This window comes from Zerene cesonia, chromosome 19 (genome assembly GCF_012273895.1).
Source record: "Zerene cesonia ecotype Mississippi chromosome 19, Zerene_cesonia_1.1, whole genome shotgun sequence".
In the NCBI taxonomy this organism is placed as follows: domain Eukaryota; kingdom Metazoa; phylum Arthropoda; class Insecta; order Lepidoptera; family Pieridae; genus Zerene; species Zerene cesonia.
In genome coordinates, this window is record NC_052120.1 from 10,644,945 (window position 1) to 10,660,999 (window position 16,055).

The 16,055-nt window shown below is 37.7% G+C and overlaps 1 protein-coding gene across 1 annotated transcript in view; it reads left to right on the top strand.

Annotated features, from left to right (window-relative positions):
* Positions 1-101: 101 nt before the first annotated feature.
* Positions 102-16,055, top strand: part of LOC119834545 (silk gland factor 3-like) — a 61,681-nt gene continuing 45,727 nt past the window's right edge. Inside the window, exons 1-2 of the mRNA XM_038358936.1 lie at positions 102-269; positions 12,915-12,974. Coding sequence (XP_038214864.1) covers positions 182-269; positions 12,915-12,974 — 148 coding nt within the window. The 5' untranslated portion in view covers positions 102-181. The remainder of the gene's footprint in view (positions 270-12,914; positions 12,975-16,055) is intronic.

The following is a 16,055-nucleotide window of genomic DNA, read 5'->3' on the forward strand; positions in this document are numbered from 1 at the left end:
GGCGGTGAGGCGCGGGGCGGGGGCGGCGAGCGCCGCCATTGGCCGGCGCTGCCCCGCCCCGCGCGGGGAAAAAACCTCAGGAAAAAAGCGTGAACGCGCGTCAGTGCCTCACGGACGACGTGGGCGGACGCACGCGCTGCAAGAGACGGCGCGACCTCCGACCGGCGGCCGCGGCCGCGCCATGCCCGCGCTGGCCTTGCGCGACCAGCCGCTCGACTGCTCCATGCGCCTGCGCGACGTGCCAGCCTGGCCGCCGCCGCCTCGCCACGGTCAGTGCCCCCCAGTGCAGTGCCGGCCCTCTACCGGCCCTCTCCCGGCCCTTGCCAGTGCGTTAGGCCTATCGTGTGTATTGTCAAGTGACTAAGTATCGATGCATCAATTTTTATTCGAATACCGTTCGCTGCGGACAAGTAAGTAGAATTTTATTTACGCGGAGACGAGGAAAACGTGCTCAATGCTACTCGGAATCGGTAATTGTCGGCTATTTTCATTGCGGCGCGCTCCAAACACCATTTAATTTATTCTAAATCAGTGAACAGTTGTCCAACTAACCGTTTTATAAATTATCTTCCAAAAATTGACAAATGTAGTTCATATTTAAAATATTTCTTTAATGAATAAACATTTCCAAAGTTCCCGCAGCGAGAAACGCAAACTGAAACAATAAGCTGCACCTTGCTCTACATCCGACAACTGAGACGGGACCCCAAGTAGCTTGTTGTCCCCAACATTTTTACAGTCAATAACAAGTATGACAGGTGTATAATTCATAAATAAGGTCCCCTCACGTGGTGTTGACGTAAAGACGTGTCAACAAGCCGGTAATCTGTGCAGAAGGGTTGCAGGGCTGTCCCCTCGCGCGCCGAGACGCGAAGGCTCGCGCGGCTCATTCAATTTGGAGCCGAGCTGGACTTCGCGAACCCCACTCGATGTCTTTTGATAACAATCCTTTGAAAAATACTCGGCTTACAATGAGGTTACCCCTGGGCCCTCGGTGGACAAATGGGTTTATTATATTCCCTTCAAATGTGCTCTTCAATATATTACAGTGAGGTCAGGGTGGCTTTGTTAGTATTAGTTTTATTACTTACACGAACACATCGTTTGAAGAAATGTTTACATTTTTACCTTATAACGTAATATACAATTGTATGATATGAATTTTGTACTGCAAATATATATAATATTTATAAAAGTTTTTTGACGGATGAGATTCAACGAATTGCAATAAAGAGTAATTTATGAATGATAACAATTAAAATTTTATTTTAATATTTTAAATTTGTTCATATTTCATATTACATCGTGTAAAGGATACATATAAAATAATTTTTTTCCTCTTCTGCATAGGTATAGAAGAAAAAATTAATTTCTGTGTGTGTAGTTTCATTTTAACAATTTTTTTTTTATAATATGAGCAATGTACTGTAGTAATAGTCGTTGAACTAATGTTTATCACGACTGAAACTTAAACTAAAGTATTCGATGGTCAAAACTTTTTCATTTATTGTTATATAGTAGTTTAAACCAATCTGACTAAAAATAAAAAACAAAAAAAGTGTATCGAAACAGTCGTATAAATTAGTTCACATTGTTATCGAAACTAACGATTACCAAAATATAGACATGCTGGTAAATAAAAACTGATATCCGCTGTCCGGTGGTCAGGGGTCGGTGGGACACCGCTGAACTTATCACTCACGCGAGCCTCACCTGTTACGCCGCAGCCGTTCGCGATCTCTCGTCTTGTTATTATAATACGTTTTATTCTAATTACGCCACATGTTCCTCTGCGAGTGCCCTTTGCGCGCGCTCGCCCGAAATGTTATGCGGTTAGCTTTTATATGCTAAAACAATGTACCTACATTACTTCGTATTTAGTTCCTGTCCATTAATAAAATAGCATCGAAAAGAACTGTGTATATTGAATTGCAATTTTTTTAATATTCCAAAGGAAAAAACGGGACCCATAATAGATTACTTCGTTGTCCGTTATTCGTGTGTCCGTCTGTCTGTAAAGACACATTATTTCTGAACAACAGTTTAAATACCTAGCTGAAATTAATAACAAACTCTTGAGTCTATCGTCTCTAGAGGTCCTTAAAAGTTTATACTATACGTAAAGGCGATCAAAATATATTACCACTTGCCTTTACTTGCCGTTGACTTACAATTATGAAATTTTGCAAGAATGTCTTAAAGCGCAGTTAAAAAAATATTCGGAAAACTTAGCGTTTATACACTACACTTGCTAGTCTAAACGACAAAAGCATACTTTTCCCCTAAAATGGAGTAACCAACCCTACTCAAATTTATACAAAACACTTGAATCTATGGGCGCTTTTTGTTGTAAAAAAAAAAAAAACTTACAGGTCAACTCGATCAAAAGATATAAGCGCTTATATCCCTCGGTATGCGAGTCCTAACATAGCGAGGGTTCTTACTTAATTCAAAGACCGGCCGTGTAAAATCTGTAACTTCAAAAATTTAATTCTGTTACAGATATAGTAACCAACAATAAACTCAGAAACAGAACATCCTATCTACTGTTCAGTTTAAACGAATGCAGTTTTAATAAGCAAAGCTCTACTTTCAGAAATATAACTTTTATGCATTTTGAGCGAGTTAAATTTCCGAGATATTAAAATTTAAAAAATAAAATTTCCTACTTTATTCATTTTGTCGGTTTAGTGGAAACGTGTTTATGTTTTATAATTATAAATTAAATGCTACAAATAATCGTATATTATGCAGCACTTTATCTCTGTTATCGCTAATAAAAATGAGTACAATATACGTACACTCAAGCTGGGAGCTAATTATGAGTGAATTAATAACAATATTAATAACATATTCAAATTGTTGTTACTTTTAGCTCCTAGACCAAACGGGACGCTCAACTTGTTACAGGTATTTTGAATAACGACTCGCTGATTGCATTAGCATATTAATTAGGTCTCATTAAAATACCAGCTTCCGACGATATTCTTAATCATTGTTCTGTTTGGTCGTTCATTTTTTGTTCACGCTCTCGTATTCGCCGGCCCGCTACAACGTTTCTTTCTCAAACGCCTTTATTTCAATGAAATTGCAAGGAAAACTAATAAACTACTCGGGAACTAAATATTATGACTGAATAATAATAAAATTGGACAATGATAGCGGCCCCCTGCTGAGATTGCATTTGTAATCGCAAATCGCACGTTTTGCTATTACCCACACACTAAAAAAGTTTTATTGCTTTACTTGATATTATTATCTCTTGTTAAACAAATAATTCATATGAACGAAATTATTTATGAATGTGACATTGTTAAGTTTTTATTTTTTAAGAGAAAATGTTAACAGACAAACTTCAAAACGTAAAAGTAAAATCATCGGTAGATATAAACGACTGAAAATAGTAAAATTGTTTAAAATTGTTTCTTTTGATAAACTAATTAAAGCATGTATATTTTGTTGTATATTAATTGTACTAAATAACAAATTTTAACTTAAAAAGATTATATGACGCTTTTCTTTAAAAATATTATTGTTAAGAATTTATTTCAATGTGAGTTTTCTGCAAACGTGCCCGCCCTCTCACGGCTTTGTAGGCATTTAAAAAACAGAAATTTTAGGATGAGAGAATTTGTCGTATAATATTTTGTTGTTAAATGTCTCATAGCAGCTCTTTCAAACATTTCGTTACAGTTGAAACTCGTTTCATATTATCTTTATACGACCTTCATATTTTATTAAAAAAATGTACTTACAGGCACATTTTGGTAATGATTATGAATATGTATTTATTGCTTGGAAGTAAAAGTTTATTATTCATTATTAATTTTTTTGTTACGAGTGTCCCTGGTTAAACAGAAAATGTAACGAATGCTCAACATCGAACATAGTCCATATAAGTTTCTGTTTGACTGGGAACCGCCCGATAGATGATTCGGGGGCAGTCTACCAAATACGCTGGTGATTTCGCTTCACGCTTAACTATTTAATACAAGAAACTGTGTAAAATCATGTAGGCAGTACATTATGACAGACTAATAGGTTAAAAGACAGTTACTTTGATTACACTCGAACAAATAATAAATTATCTTTGCTACTGGGATTATTAACTTGTTTTAAGTAAAGATAAAGTTAAACACAGGGCCTCACAAATAACTATTAAGTTCTAATTAGGGAAAACGCGTTCTAGCGAAAATTTTTCATTTAGCGTTAATAAGATAAAAAAAATCCCAAATACAAATATAGGAAACAATAATAAAATCAGATTGTGTTGGCGATAGGAGATAAAATTAATCAAAAAAAGTAATAATTTTATAAAATCAAGGAAATAAATTGCATGAAAGCGTTAATATTAAACACCATTAATCATTATGCATTTTTCGTCTTTCTCCGACTTTGTTAACATGATATTAATATTCAAGGAATATTCCCATTTCACATTGATTTTGTTTCACTTGTAAAAGTAAACAAAGAATAATGTCATCAATTATAATTCGCAACAAGTGGAGTGTTATAACGATATACGAGTAATTTGATTGAAACGAAGGATGCTTGCGACATCGGACGAAAATAGTCTGTTACAGTACAATTACTTGTGAATTTGAAATAATTTGGTAATAATTCATACCTCCCAGCGGCGAACGTCAGTAACTCCGACGTGCATTATAGAAAATCATTTCTCGGTAGAAAATTGTTTATATATTTTTTTAATACATGCTTTGTAACAGTTACGAATATTTTACTTTCAAGAGTTATAATATATTGAGTTAGTATTTAAAAGAAAATGAGCGTAGGCGAGGAAGTTTAAAGACGAATTATGCATTTATTTCTTTTTATAACAATCCTCATTAAAACAATTAATTACCCTACGAAACGCGATAGTTATTTCGTGCTAAGATAAAATCGCCGCAGAGTTATTTCGCAAAAACGTGAAATGATTTAAATAATAGAATCCTGTAATTGAATACGTTAATGAGCAATTTTTTGGCCGCCGTAGCGGCATCGCGTAACGAGCCGACGGCGCGGGCGCAGGCGCAGGCTTTTTGCCGCTCGCCTCGTGCTGTGTGACGCGCAGTTTGTAGGAGATGCCACGAATCGCTAGTTTTTAACCGGCGGCATCAGGTTTGTGGCTGGGAACGTATCTGCATACCTCGACTGTGCGCTGATACAACCATTCCTCTTCGCATTCAGATTCTTTGAAGTAAAAACCTCATTCTATCGTAACGCGGCGCACATCCGCCGCGATCGCCGCCGCTCGCTGTTGCGCCTCCTTTATGCGACTTTTACTAGAACAAGGAAGTAGCTAATCGACGTAAAGACGTATATGGGGGTAATGTTAATCTATTCATGTCATCATTTTAAAGCTTCGTTGCAAGCCGCAGCCCTCTACGTAAATTGGTACTTAATCTCATTTTTTCCATATTTTTCACTTCCACAACATTGAATATGATAATTATCGTCATGCAATCCTTTGCCGAAACACAAAGATATTGCTTGGACTAGGATGCTAGCAAAACTGTGACACTGGTATTTTGATGTGCGACTCTATATTTATTTTTTAAGTATGTTCCCATCGAAAATCTTTGGTCATCAGCGTTTGTCACGCATGAATCGCTTTAGACATAGAAAGGTGAAAGGATGACAGTTCTGAACTTGGACGCATCATGCTCCAAGCTCCAACCCTTATCAGCATATTCCGCTACTGTCAGATTTTCCTACAACTAACCAGTCTGTATATATTGTCCATGTGTGAACTTGTGCCCATTACGGTGTCATCGATTTTCGTATATAGGGCGAGTTACGTACGCCGACGTCATGTGCGAAGGTCTGCGTGACCCCGAGAGGGGGGCAGGCTCCGGGGGGAGGGGGTGAGACACAATTAACCACCCGCGGTCAGTCACCCCGCGCGTCTCGCACGAGAGGTGTGTAAATGTTGCTATTTACTACTTTGCGACCAGCCGCCCGCGCCGTGCCCTCCGTGTCGGTACATGACAATCCAACAATCGACAGCCACTCGTTGTTTACATAGCAGGATGATTATGATTAATTTTATTTAATTAATCATTTTATAATCCGTCCTGAGTCCAATTGTTTGAACTACCAAGTAATTAGACTAATGACAGGTTTAATACACATTGATAAGCAAGCCTGAGGTTTCGGGCGCGTGTTGCAAGAGTTATGCACAAAATTTGGTTAATAAGATATTCCAACGATTAATCTTATTATTTGTACCGATTTTGCGTCATAATAAATCAAATGCGATTTAAACTAATTAGAGAGATCACTAGAAATATATCCCTCAGAGCGTAGATACGTAAATTTAAAATTGAAATACTCGTCTTACAAGCAGCAGCAAATGTTCTCTAATGAGAACTTTATTTTTGTTTCTAAAAAAAGTAAACCCTTGTTACGTTATCGATGGAGTAAAGGAGGCTTTATGTAATTTTTCTATGATTATTTTATAAATGAACCTGCAAGATATTATTTCACACATTTTTTCAAATATTGGTGTTACCACGTTTCGGTCAACCAAAGACAACACGAGCTAGAGCCGGCTAGCTCATTAGCAAATAATATTAGACAGATATTATGAATTCGGTCCATATTATTTTTTATTCACCGGTTCGAGACGAGACTTTGCGTTTGTTTGGGGTAAATGGAGCCATTCATTATGTCCAATTTCTGTGCGATAAATTTAATTAATTATTAGAGGTTGAGTTTCTTCATTTTATTCATTTAACTGATTTAGCGCAGGTTCTAAATGAAACAATCTTAATTAGTTCTTAGTTAAAATTGACATGAAATTATATTTAATCAAATTGAAATGATTCATCAAAAGTATTCGTTTAGTTTTTCATCTAATTTATTCTAAAGAATGAAACCTTTGTATTAATACCTATATATATTAATACCTATATATGTTAAAACAATATGTTAATACAAATATAATGGTATTGTTTACGCTATAATATCATATTTTTACTTCGGCTTCTGTATATACATTTTTATTTAATTTGTTATTTAGTCTGTGGGTACATTAAACGAAAGAATGGCAAAAGTAAACTTAAAACAACTTTTGACTGATAATTTCATGACAATGTTTTTTCATAGCGTATATTAGTCTGAACAATTTGACTGTATTTAAACAATAAACAATAGTCTATTTTCCAAAAAAAAAAATATTTGTATTATATTTATACTGAGACTTGTAAATTCAGCTGGCGCAGTAACACACATTATATTTTCAGTTTGTGGATATCATATCATTGTTGTTTATGATATGAAAATAATGAATTGATAGTGAAAACTGTAAAAATAGTTATCTATACGAATACATATATACCTAATGTTTATTTTAAATAAAATCGTATATTACAAAATCGTGCACATTTGTTCACGTTTTATATTCAAACACAATGCAAAAGAAAGTTCGTAGAGTCTCAGCTATGTTCAGTTTTCGCCGAAGGAAATGCAAAAAGTGTGTATTAATTAGTATCGCAGATATGAAGAGCGCGTATCAGCTAATCCGGAATTAGCATACGGCGGCCGAGTGCGACGCTTTCTTCGCGGGAATGCACCGCACCGCCGCGATACCTTTCTAGTGCATTCATTATCATAGAAATCTCATGCGCTTTATTATTTACTTCAACCTGTCTTTCATTTAAATAATCGTTAACCGTTTTGACTCAACGATTCACGATTCTATTATGGTGCCTAAAGTGACTCGAATGCATTTGATGAATTAACTTTCTAAGTTGAGGGTTTTTTTTGTTAAAAAATTCTGTAATTTCAACGCCGACATATATTTATTAATTATTCATTTTATTGAGTACATTCACATTTAATTAAACATTCAATTCTATTTATAGGACTCAAATAAATCTTTTTAATGTAATCTTAACGAAGTTGACTCTTAGGGTGGGGGCGAAGCGTAAGGACATTTTCCCTTTATCGGGCGAAACATAATGTATGGGTTTAGCATGAAATAAACCGAGCGGTCAGGCCGAAAGCCCAAACGCAATATATTTCCAGTCCCGGAGGGAGAGAGGGTGGAAGTTTAGACCTTTCCATCTTGCCCTTTGTGACATCCGATGATCTCCTTCTCTGTTTACAGCCCGGCCGACGCATCATTCAGAATGAGGCCACAGCGCCCTTTACGAAATAATAAGTAAAGTAAAAGGTTCACGAGTGGAAACAAAAGGAGGCAATCGCGGAATGTGCGATCAGAAGCACATTTCGTTTAAAGTAAACGGAGGTCGAGGGGCGCCCTAATAGAATTGTTGCCTCACTTCAAAGGAATAAGTAATCGTCCCGAAGAATTCTCATTCGCCCGTAATCGGACCCGAAAGATAGCATCGTATTAAAGGATAGGGAAATAAACGGGCGAGGGTGGCGTTTAGTGAGCGGCCATCGCTCAGGCGGCCCGCAATGAATCGCGTCCCGTGAAATAGTGCGGCAGCGCCTCGGGACCGCTAAATCCAAACAGCGGTCGGAATTTAAATCCCATTAAGGCTTTTATGATTCGTGCGGCGGCGCCGTGCGCACGGCTGCGCCGGCCGCGGGACGGAAATTGGCAAGCGGCCGCTCCACGCGCCCCGCGAGCGGCCCCGGGTAATGAAGCGGACGCCAGACATTACTGGGCCTTTGTTTGACTCCGCTGACGTGCTTCGCCACTGTGACTACACAAACTTAACCTAACAAATTGACTGAAGCTGCCTCAAAGGCGCGTTCAGTAGGGAGGTTCTGTTCCGTTGATTCGCTGCTATCGCTTAAGATTTTCCTTTGAGTCACAAGGAAAAGTTAAACGAGTAGATGTGTCATGTAGATGTAGTCGCGTCAACATTCCACAACTGTGACTTGCTGATGAAGTTTAATAGCAGTCTCCGGTAGCCGCTGCAATCCCGACAATATATTGTCAATGTGATTTATCACGCACAAGCCAATTTGATGATAAATGCAATACATGTCTTTAGAGCGGGTAAACAGACTAGACATGATATGAATCTTTTTCGTTTGAAGTCAATCAACAAGATTCGGGCTAGGTACCTAAAAGCGCACACTTCACTCTACTTTGAAACTGTTCGATAGACAATGAGTAAAAAAAGCTAATAAACAATTTGTACGTTGAATGAATGTTATCAGCGGCATGTACGAGCTACTTCATAAATGCATGAGATATGGATCAACTAACATTGTGTATCAGCTCGCAGTATCAACATTCAAATTATAAGTGCAGGCGTCGTGTATGCTCAACGGCAAAGGCCGTGATTACGTGCAATAAAACAATTTGCTATTGTTGGCTCGCCCAGTGCAGTGCGCCACAGGTGCGGTGTCAAGTGCAGCGCTGATAGCATCTCCCCTCCCGGCTCCCCTCCCGGCTCCCTTCCCGGGACCTTCCCCGGCCGACTTGTTTATCCTCGTGTCATTCACTTTTTACTCATATTTATAACGGTATAATCTATTGCCCCTACTGGAGCTCATTCCGATGGAAATGGAGCAAAATGTTATTTATAAATGCCGTTGTACAGCCGCGTGGTGCAAATGTCATATTGTATCGTTATTTACACGTACATATACGCGGTGTGAATACTGTGTTTTGTTTCTCAATTATTTCTTATCGATACCAACAACTTCATAGTAGATTTTAAAATAGATTTACAATTTTTGCTAATTAATGTATTCAAGATGCAGGCACCAGACAAAAAACGTCGTTGAATTCTTTTGTATTCATCAACATATGGTTCATGACTTTGAGATTTTTTGAAGAGAAGTTTTGAATTTTTGAGACCGTTTTCCTTAACTTTAATATCATGTTAGCGATGAAAAATACCAGGCACGTTTCCGCATGTCATTCGAATTATATTTCGTAGATCAAACTATGTTACGAAAATAATTCAAAGTTATGCAAAGGCTCACAACAAAAGGTCGAGCTAAGCTCGGTAACAATAATCGTGCGATCTAGATGCGTATCGCGGGTATCAGTTGCGGACAAACCCGCGGCGCGCGCTTGTCACGCGTCGCCGAGCGTGACCGTGACCGTGACCACTGACCACTGACTATCCTATGATATCCATAAACTATCTTACGCACGTATTTGTAAAGTCTATGGGACTAATTAATCGAAATCAATTTAAAGGGCATGACAGATGATTAACCTTAATTAATATATATTTTCTATTTATAATGCTAATAAATCATTCTGACTGATGTTTTATATCCAATTTAGAGTATTAATCCTAATTTTATTAGACACTTAACATGCAATATATATTTTTTAATAAACTTAGTTAATAATGTGTCTAATAAATCTTGTGAAAAACATAATAATATTTAAGCAATTATAAGCATATTTTTCTGTTTACACATCAAAATCTTTATGTAAAACAAAATATATATAACAACGGTAGCTCACTTTCTGTCTTTTTTTCCAAAGCTTTAGTGCATTTTCTATAACAATGTGGTAATTTTTAAACGATGCCATCAGCAATTGTACCTCATGTCTGGTATAACTATATGCATTACTTTACTATCCCGCATACGTTTCAAAACTGATAATAATAATAATATTCTACAAGAATGTAACCGATTTTTCTTCCCTCACCAAAAGACAACTATTTCCTTACGGTACAAAAAGAAACGCTAATGGGGAAAACCCACGGAGCAACAAAACTAAAAAAATACTACAGACCAAGTCTTATTGAGTTCTCAATATATTCTCGGTTATAAGAACATCTTTTAAAAGGAAATTTCAAGTTCAGAAACGCGCTAAGTGTAATGAATACGCTCTAGGGTGTCTGCTTGCACATTGTTACAGGCAGCTAAAGCAAGCTCCACTCTAGTTGTCACCGCGCACCGAGCCACGCGCAAACAGTATTTTATTGCTGATTCAGTTGTGAAATAAATCACTTTCTTGTGGATTTAATATGCAACCTTTCGTTACTGAACCCGACGCGGACGTTTCGATACAAGCATGTAGTTGGGAGACTGACACACGACATGATGTCGTACCAAATATTTATGACGATAAACATAAACATTTTAGTCGAAAATCTGCTAAAACAAATGTATACCATTAACTTATTCCTTAAATCTATACTAATACTAGCTGCGCCCCGCGGTTTCACCCGCGTAAGTCCGTATCCCGTAGGAATATTGGGATAAAAAATAGATGTTAGCCGATTCTCAGACCTACCCAATATGCTTACCAAATTTCAGAGGAATCGGTCAAGCCGTTTCGGAGGAGTATGGCAACGAAAACTGTGACACGAGAATTTTATATATATCTATACTAATATTATAAAGCTGAAGAGTTTGGTTGTTTCACGGCACTGATCTCAGGATCTAGTGGTCCGATTTGAAAAATTCTTTCAGCGATAGATAGCCAATTTATTGAGGAAGGCTACATATGTACAACAGGCCAGGCCCGGGCGGAGCGTTAGTTACAGATATGATATTATATATTGGTCATCAACGTTTTATTGTAGGCAGGTTGACGATCAATAAGGGAAATTAATTTAGCCCTATTTCCGCGAGGATATTGCGTTTTAGAATCTTATTTTAACTAAGCGTTATATTTTAAATGATCGTTATAATTATTTATACATTATTTAGCGACTTAAAATTATTAAATCGTTCAATTAATTTACTAAGAATACTTCGCGCACAACGCACTTCAATAATCGTACACGTGATATAATACAAACTCATCAAACTCTTACATGACGAAACAAACAAGCAAACAAACAAACAATAATCATCACTTCATACGCTGTTAATGAACAACAAACTGCTAAACTCCAGAGCGGCGTCGCGCCAGATCCACGCGACCGATAGCTCGCAAAAAGTTCGTAACGGTGCTGTGACGTCACCGGCCATTTACCAGCCCAATACATTAAACGTTTTACATTAACAAACATCATTATTATTGTATGTCGTAATGACTAGTTCGCGGCATGTTCTCCGACGGAACGCTCAAGCCATAAGGTAATTTGGGAAACCCAATATTATTCGATCTGAGTCGATCGTCTAGTTAAGAACCTACCGATAACACACGCACACTGGTACTGTGGCTGGAGGAGTAAGTTTAGACTTAGTCTGTAATATTTGCTTACGTTTAAGTTACTGTTTGATTTATGTTATTTTTATTTGTAATATATCGGATTCTGTTGCACGTGTCCAAGTACGGACTGATATTGTGTCTACTTTAACTTTAGATGTGTTGTTGTTGTTGTTGTCATTGCTTAATCCTAAAAATAATTCAGCTACCCACAGGACTCTGCGTTATGAGAAGTATATTTCGTATTAGTGTCTAATCTTTTCTTTAAAATGGCAAAACAAAAATACCGATATCGATATAAATTTTAATTGTGGGTAATAATTTAAAGGCTTCATATTTCATCATTGATATGATGCCTATAAGTTCTTAGATCCTATATGGTCAAAAGAAAGACGTTTCACATCATCGTTTCATAAATTAAAAGGACTATGGCTCAGCAACAATCACTTCATTAGTGAATCAAGACGTGTGTCTTCCTAAAACCATTCAGTGTGTTTATATACGAATGTAATGGATATTTGGACATGGTTTTAGATATTCAGTTACCTTGATCTTTGATTCATGTTTACAAGAGATGGAACTCATTTTTTCAGTGACTGCAGCCACATTGGGGTAGATTACTGTTAATTATACGCAAATCAATTATATGTCTAGACCAAACAAAAGTACCAGAGAGCTAATAAGAAAATTATTTTAACAAGCTCTACTTAAAATTAATTGGTACACGTATTCTACAGTATTTTGTGTAGATTTTTGGTTAGAACCCTGCACTTTTTGTTTATGTCTAGTCTCTTTATCGAAATAATTTCATGACGTAATGAATGTATATCTTGTAACTAATAAAGTATCGTTGTTGCAGTGTCGGGCCGCGGTGACGTCAGCGGCTTCTTCAACACTCAGATGGTGCTCGACCTTAACGGTAAGCAAATAGAGTCCATTTTGCAAAAACATATCAATCGCATATCGCATCTATATGTTGCGATATTTCGCTTATTATATGATTATTGTTTTGAATATTCAAGCATTTGCTGATGTGAAACGATTAGTGGATTGAGAGTACGATTCTTAGCAGCCGATATGAAAAATAAGATATTCGTAGTATACTTACCAAATATGTGATATTCGTCTGTGGCGTCTTATAGACTGCCTCGAGCCGTGAAGTGTCACTCTACCACTGTCGATATCACTTCTATCACGTTCTCACACCGAAAGAAGCAATTACAATGCACCGCGGTGCTTCCTTCATTTGAATATCACGCTAACGCGGTCCCTAAATTGCCTAATTAATTTTTTTGTACGTGCCAGAGCTCCTTCCTGCGCCCGCGCCCAGCTGCGTACCGAGAACTACCGTCACTAATTCTCCATTTCTTATTATGTGAACGGGAAAAACAAATTCGACGACATTTAGTTCAATGAATCGAGCCAGCCGAGGCCCGCGGGCCGAGAGAGACAAAACGATTTAATTGAATTAATTCAAATGCAGCCCTTTTTACCGCGCGGTGAGCACCGAAACATTTCTAATTCTCATCTAGGTCCGTTTTTGTGCGCGTTAATTACGGGATGAATGGGTCGGAGGAAGCTTTCGGCGCAGACGCCGCGCTTTTTGCCGCGCGCTTCACGGAACTCTAACGTTCGATCGCTTTCCAAACGTTCGATTCAAACTGTCAAAGCGAGTCCGATTCAAATTTGGAACACATTACACGGTGACACATTTCAATCAGAGAAACGGCGTTTCCACGTATCGCAGCGACGCGGACGAAACGCGCCTTCTCGTTTCTACTTGCCTTCAAAGAAACGTGGTACATTCATTGGAGAAATTTCACTGAATTTTAATAGTTAAGGCTATTTCGTGGCACAATCTGCAAAAAAAGTGTAAACGTGATGGAACCACGCTTTGGACCATTACTGATGAGATTCATTACGCTAGCGCGCTCTAACGAGTGAGAAATTTCGTTTGTTCCAAATATAATAGCGGCAGAGCGGTGACCGCAGTCACACCCGCAGCTTCCGCGCGTTTCAGGCGCTTCATCAGCTCGCTCCGGAGTGGCCTCCAAGGATATTCAAAACTCGTACATACTAACTCGTACATAGATATTACTCGTACATAGGAAATGCTATAATATCACCGGAGACTTTTTTATGGATGTTTCTGCTTCTTTGCAACAATATTATTAGGGAAGGTGGATGGATCGATATTAATGTATCGTTTCAATATTTTGTGAAAGTAGAAATTTTGTTTTAAACCGAATAGACTAGATAATTAGCTTACATTAAAACTAACTCATTGGGTTCACATAATTACTCATTAAAATCATTAAGTGCTACTCACAGCCGTGTCGGTAAATGATGAGTGGGTCCCGCGCGCTTGCAGCCTGCGCAGTACCGTTGCGAAGCCGCATAATGTCGCCTTTTGCGTTCGCCTATGATTACCATTGAAAGCCGACGTATAAGGCTCGACTCTATTCAATAATCTACATATCGAGCTCCCGATAAGCAGTTTGTTATACAAGACACTATTTTATGTACCGGCTCATGTCTAGTCAACGCAACTCAATGTAAATGGGTCAATATAGATTTTAGGGCTCCGCAAGCTATCGTTGAAATATTGTATCCTTTATGTATCTGATATTATTCATATTATTGTAACCGAATATATTGGTAATTTAATGATAAGAATGTTTCACATTTGGGTGAATCATAAAACTTTGTAATTCTATTTCAAATTTCAATTAATGTATACAATCTATGCTCCATTCACATAATTCTAATATTTTTTATCGCGTTTGTGTGATGCTGTCATTATCCCCAATACAAATCAATGCAGTGGCATTAAATAAATACAGAATGTGTGCAATGTGATGAATGACGTAATGAGTGACGTGCGTGTGTGTATGTATGTGTTGCCACGTCACGTCGGCGTGGGAGCGCTTTTTGCCGCCCTGCGCGCCGACAGGCCGACAGGCCGACAGCCGACAGGACGACGGGCGACATACCGAAACATGTCGCCGCGGATATTTGATTAATGCCCACGTAATTATAGTGTTTTACAACCTTATGTGATTTGTCTGTTAAAGCTCTATCAATGAAGCTAACACGCGATTTCTAACTACTTTATACGATAAACCAAAATGACGCTTAAAATTGAGAATACTTCCTTTTGAAGCACGTTTGAATTGTCCAAATATTAGATTTAGTGTTGAGCATCGGCTCAGTGAGTTAAAAAGAGAGAAGTTTCTATAGAGAAGAGAGGGGAAGCTTAAAGCTGCTCTTTTAAACGCATGTTTTATCTTTTTATTTTTATATTGTTATTGGTTTACAATCTGGATTATGTTTTCATTATTGTCACCTCAAATTTCCTTAACTTATACTTTTCCCCTTTCGAAATATCATAAACAGGAAATAGCATAAGTTCTTAAAAGTACACACAATTAATTTGGAGTCGTCCTTTGTCGAATTTAAATTGGAGTTTAAAATGTCGGCAATATTGTCGCTACAATGTCGTTCCCGTTACACCATCACCGTTTAATTGTGCTGCGTAAAAAGCATTACAATTCACACTAATTTAAAAACTTGGTAAGTAATTAGGTATAAGTATTGATGAAACAAAATGTCGCGTTGTCCGTTCCGCACGCGCGCGCGGCCGCGGCGTGCCCGCGACGTGCCCGCGGCCGCGCGCGGTGACCGAGCGCTTTTATATAAGGTTGTACTATCTCAAGAAATCACTGTCTTTTTTATATTCAGAGGTTCTCAGATAAGATTTTTTACAAGTATTGGCTCAATGGTGAATTCATTTCTATAACTACGTGGACTCAATTACAATGCTGTATGTGATATACCAGAAGCTAATTTTCTTTTACACTTTTTTAACAAATGCCATAATCATTACTTTTTTATCACACTTAAATGAAAACGTTTTTCTTATCATTTCACAGACTAGAAGTACTAACTTCTTAATTATTTAGATGAGATTGAAAACAGACATTTTCACACCTTCTTGCAT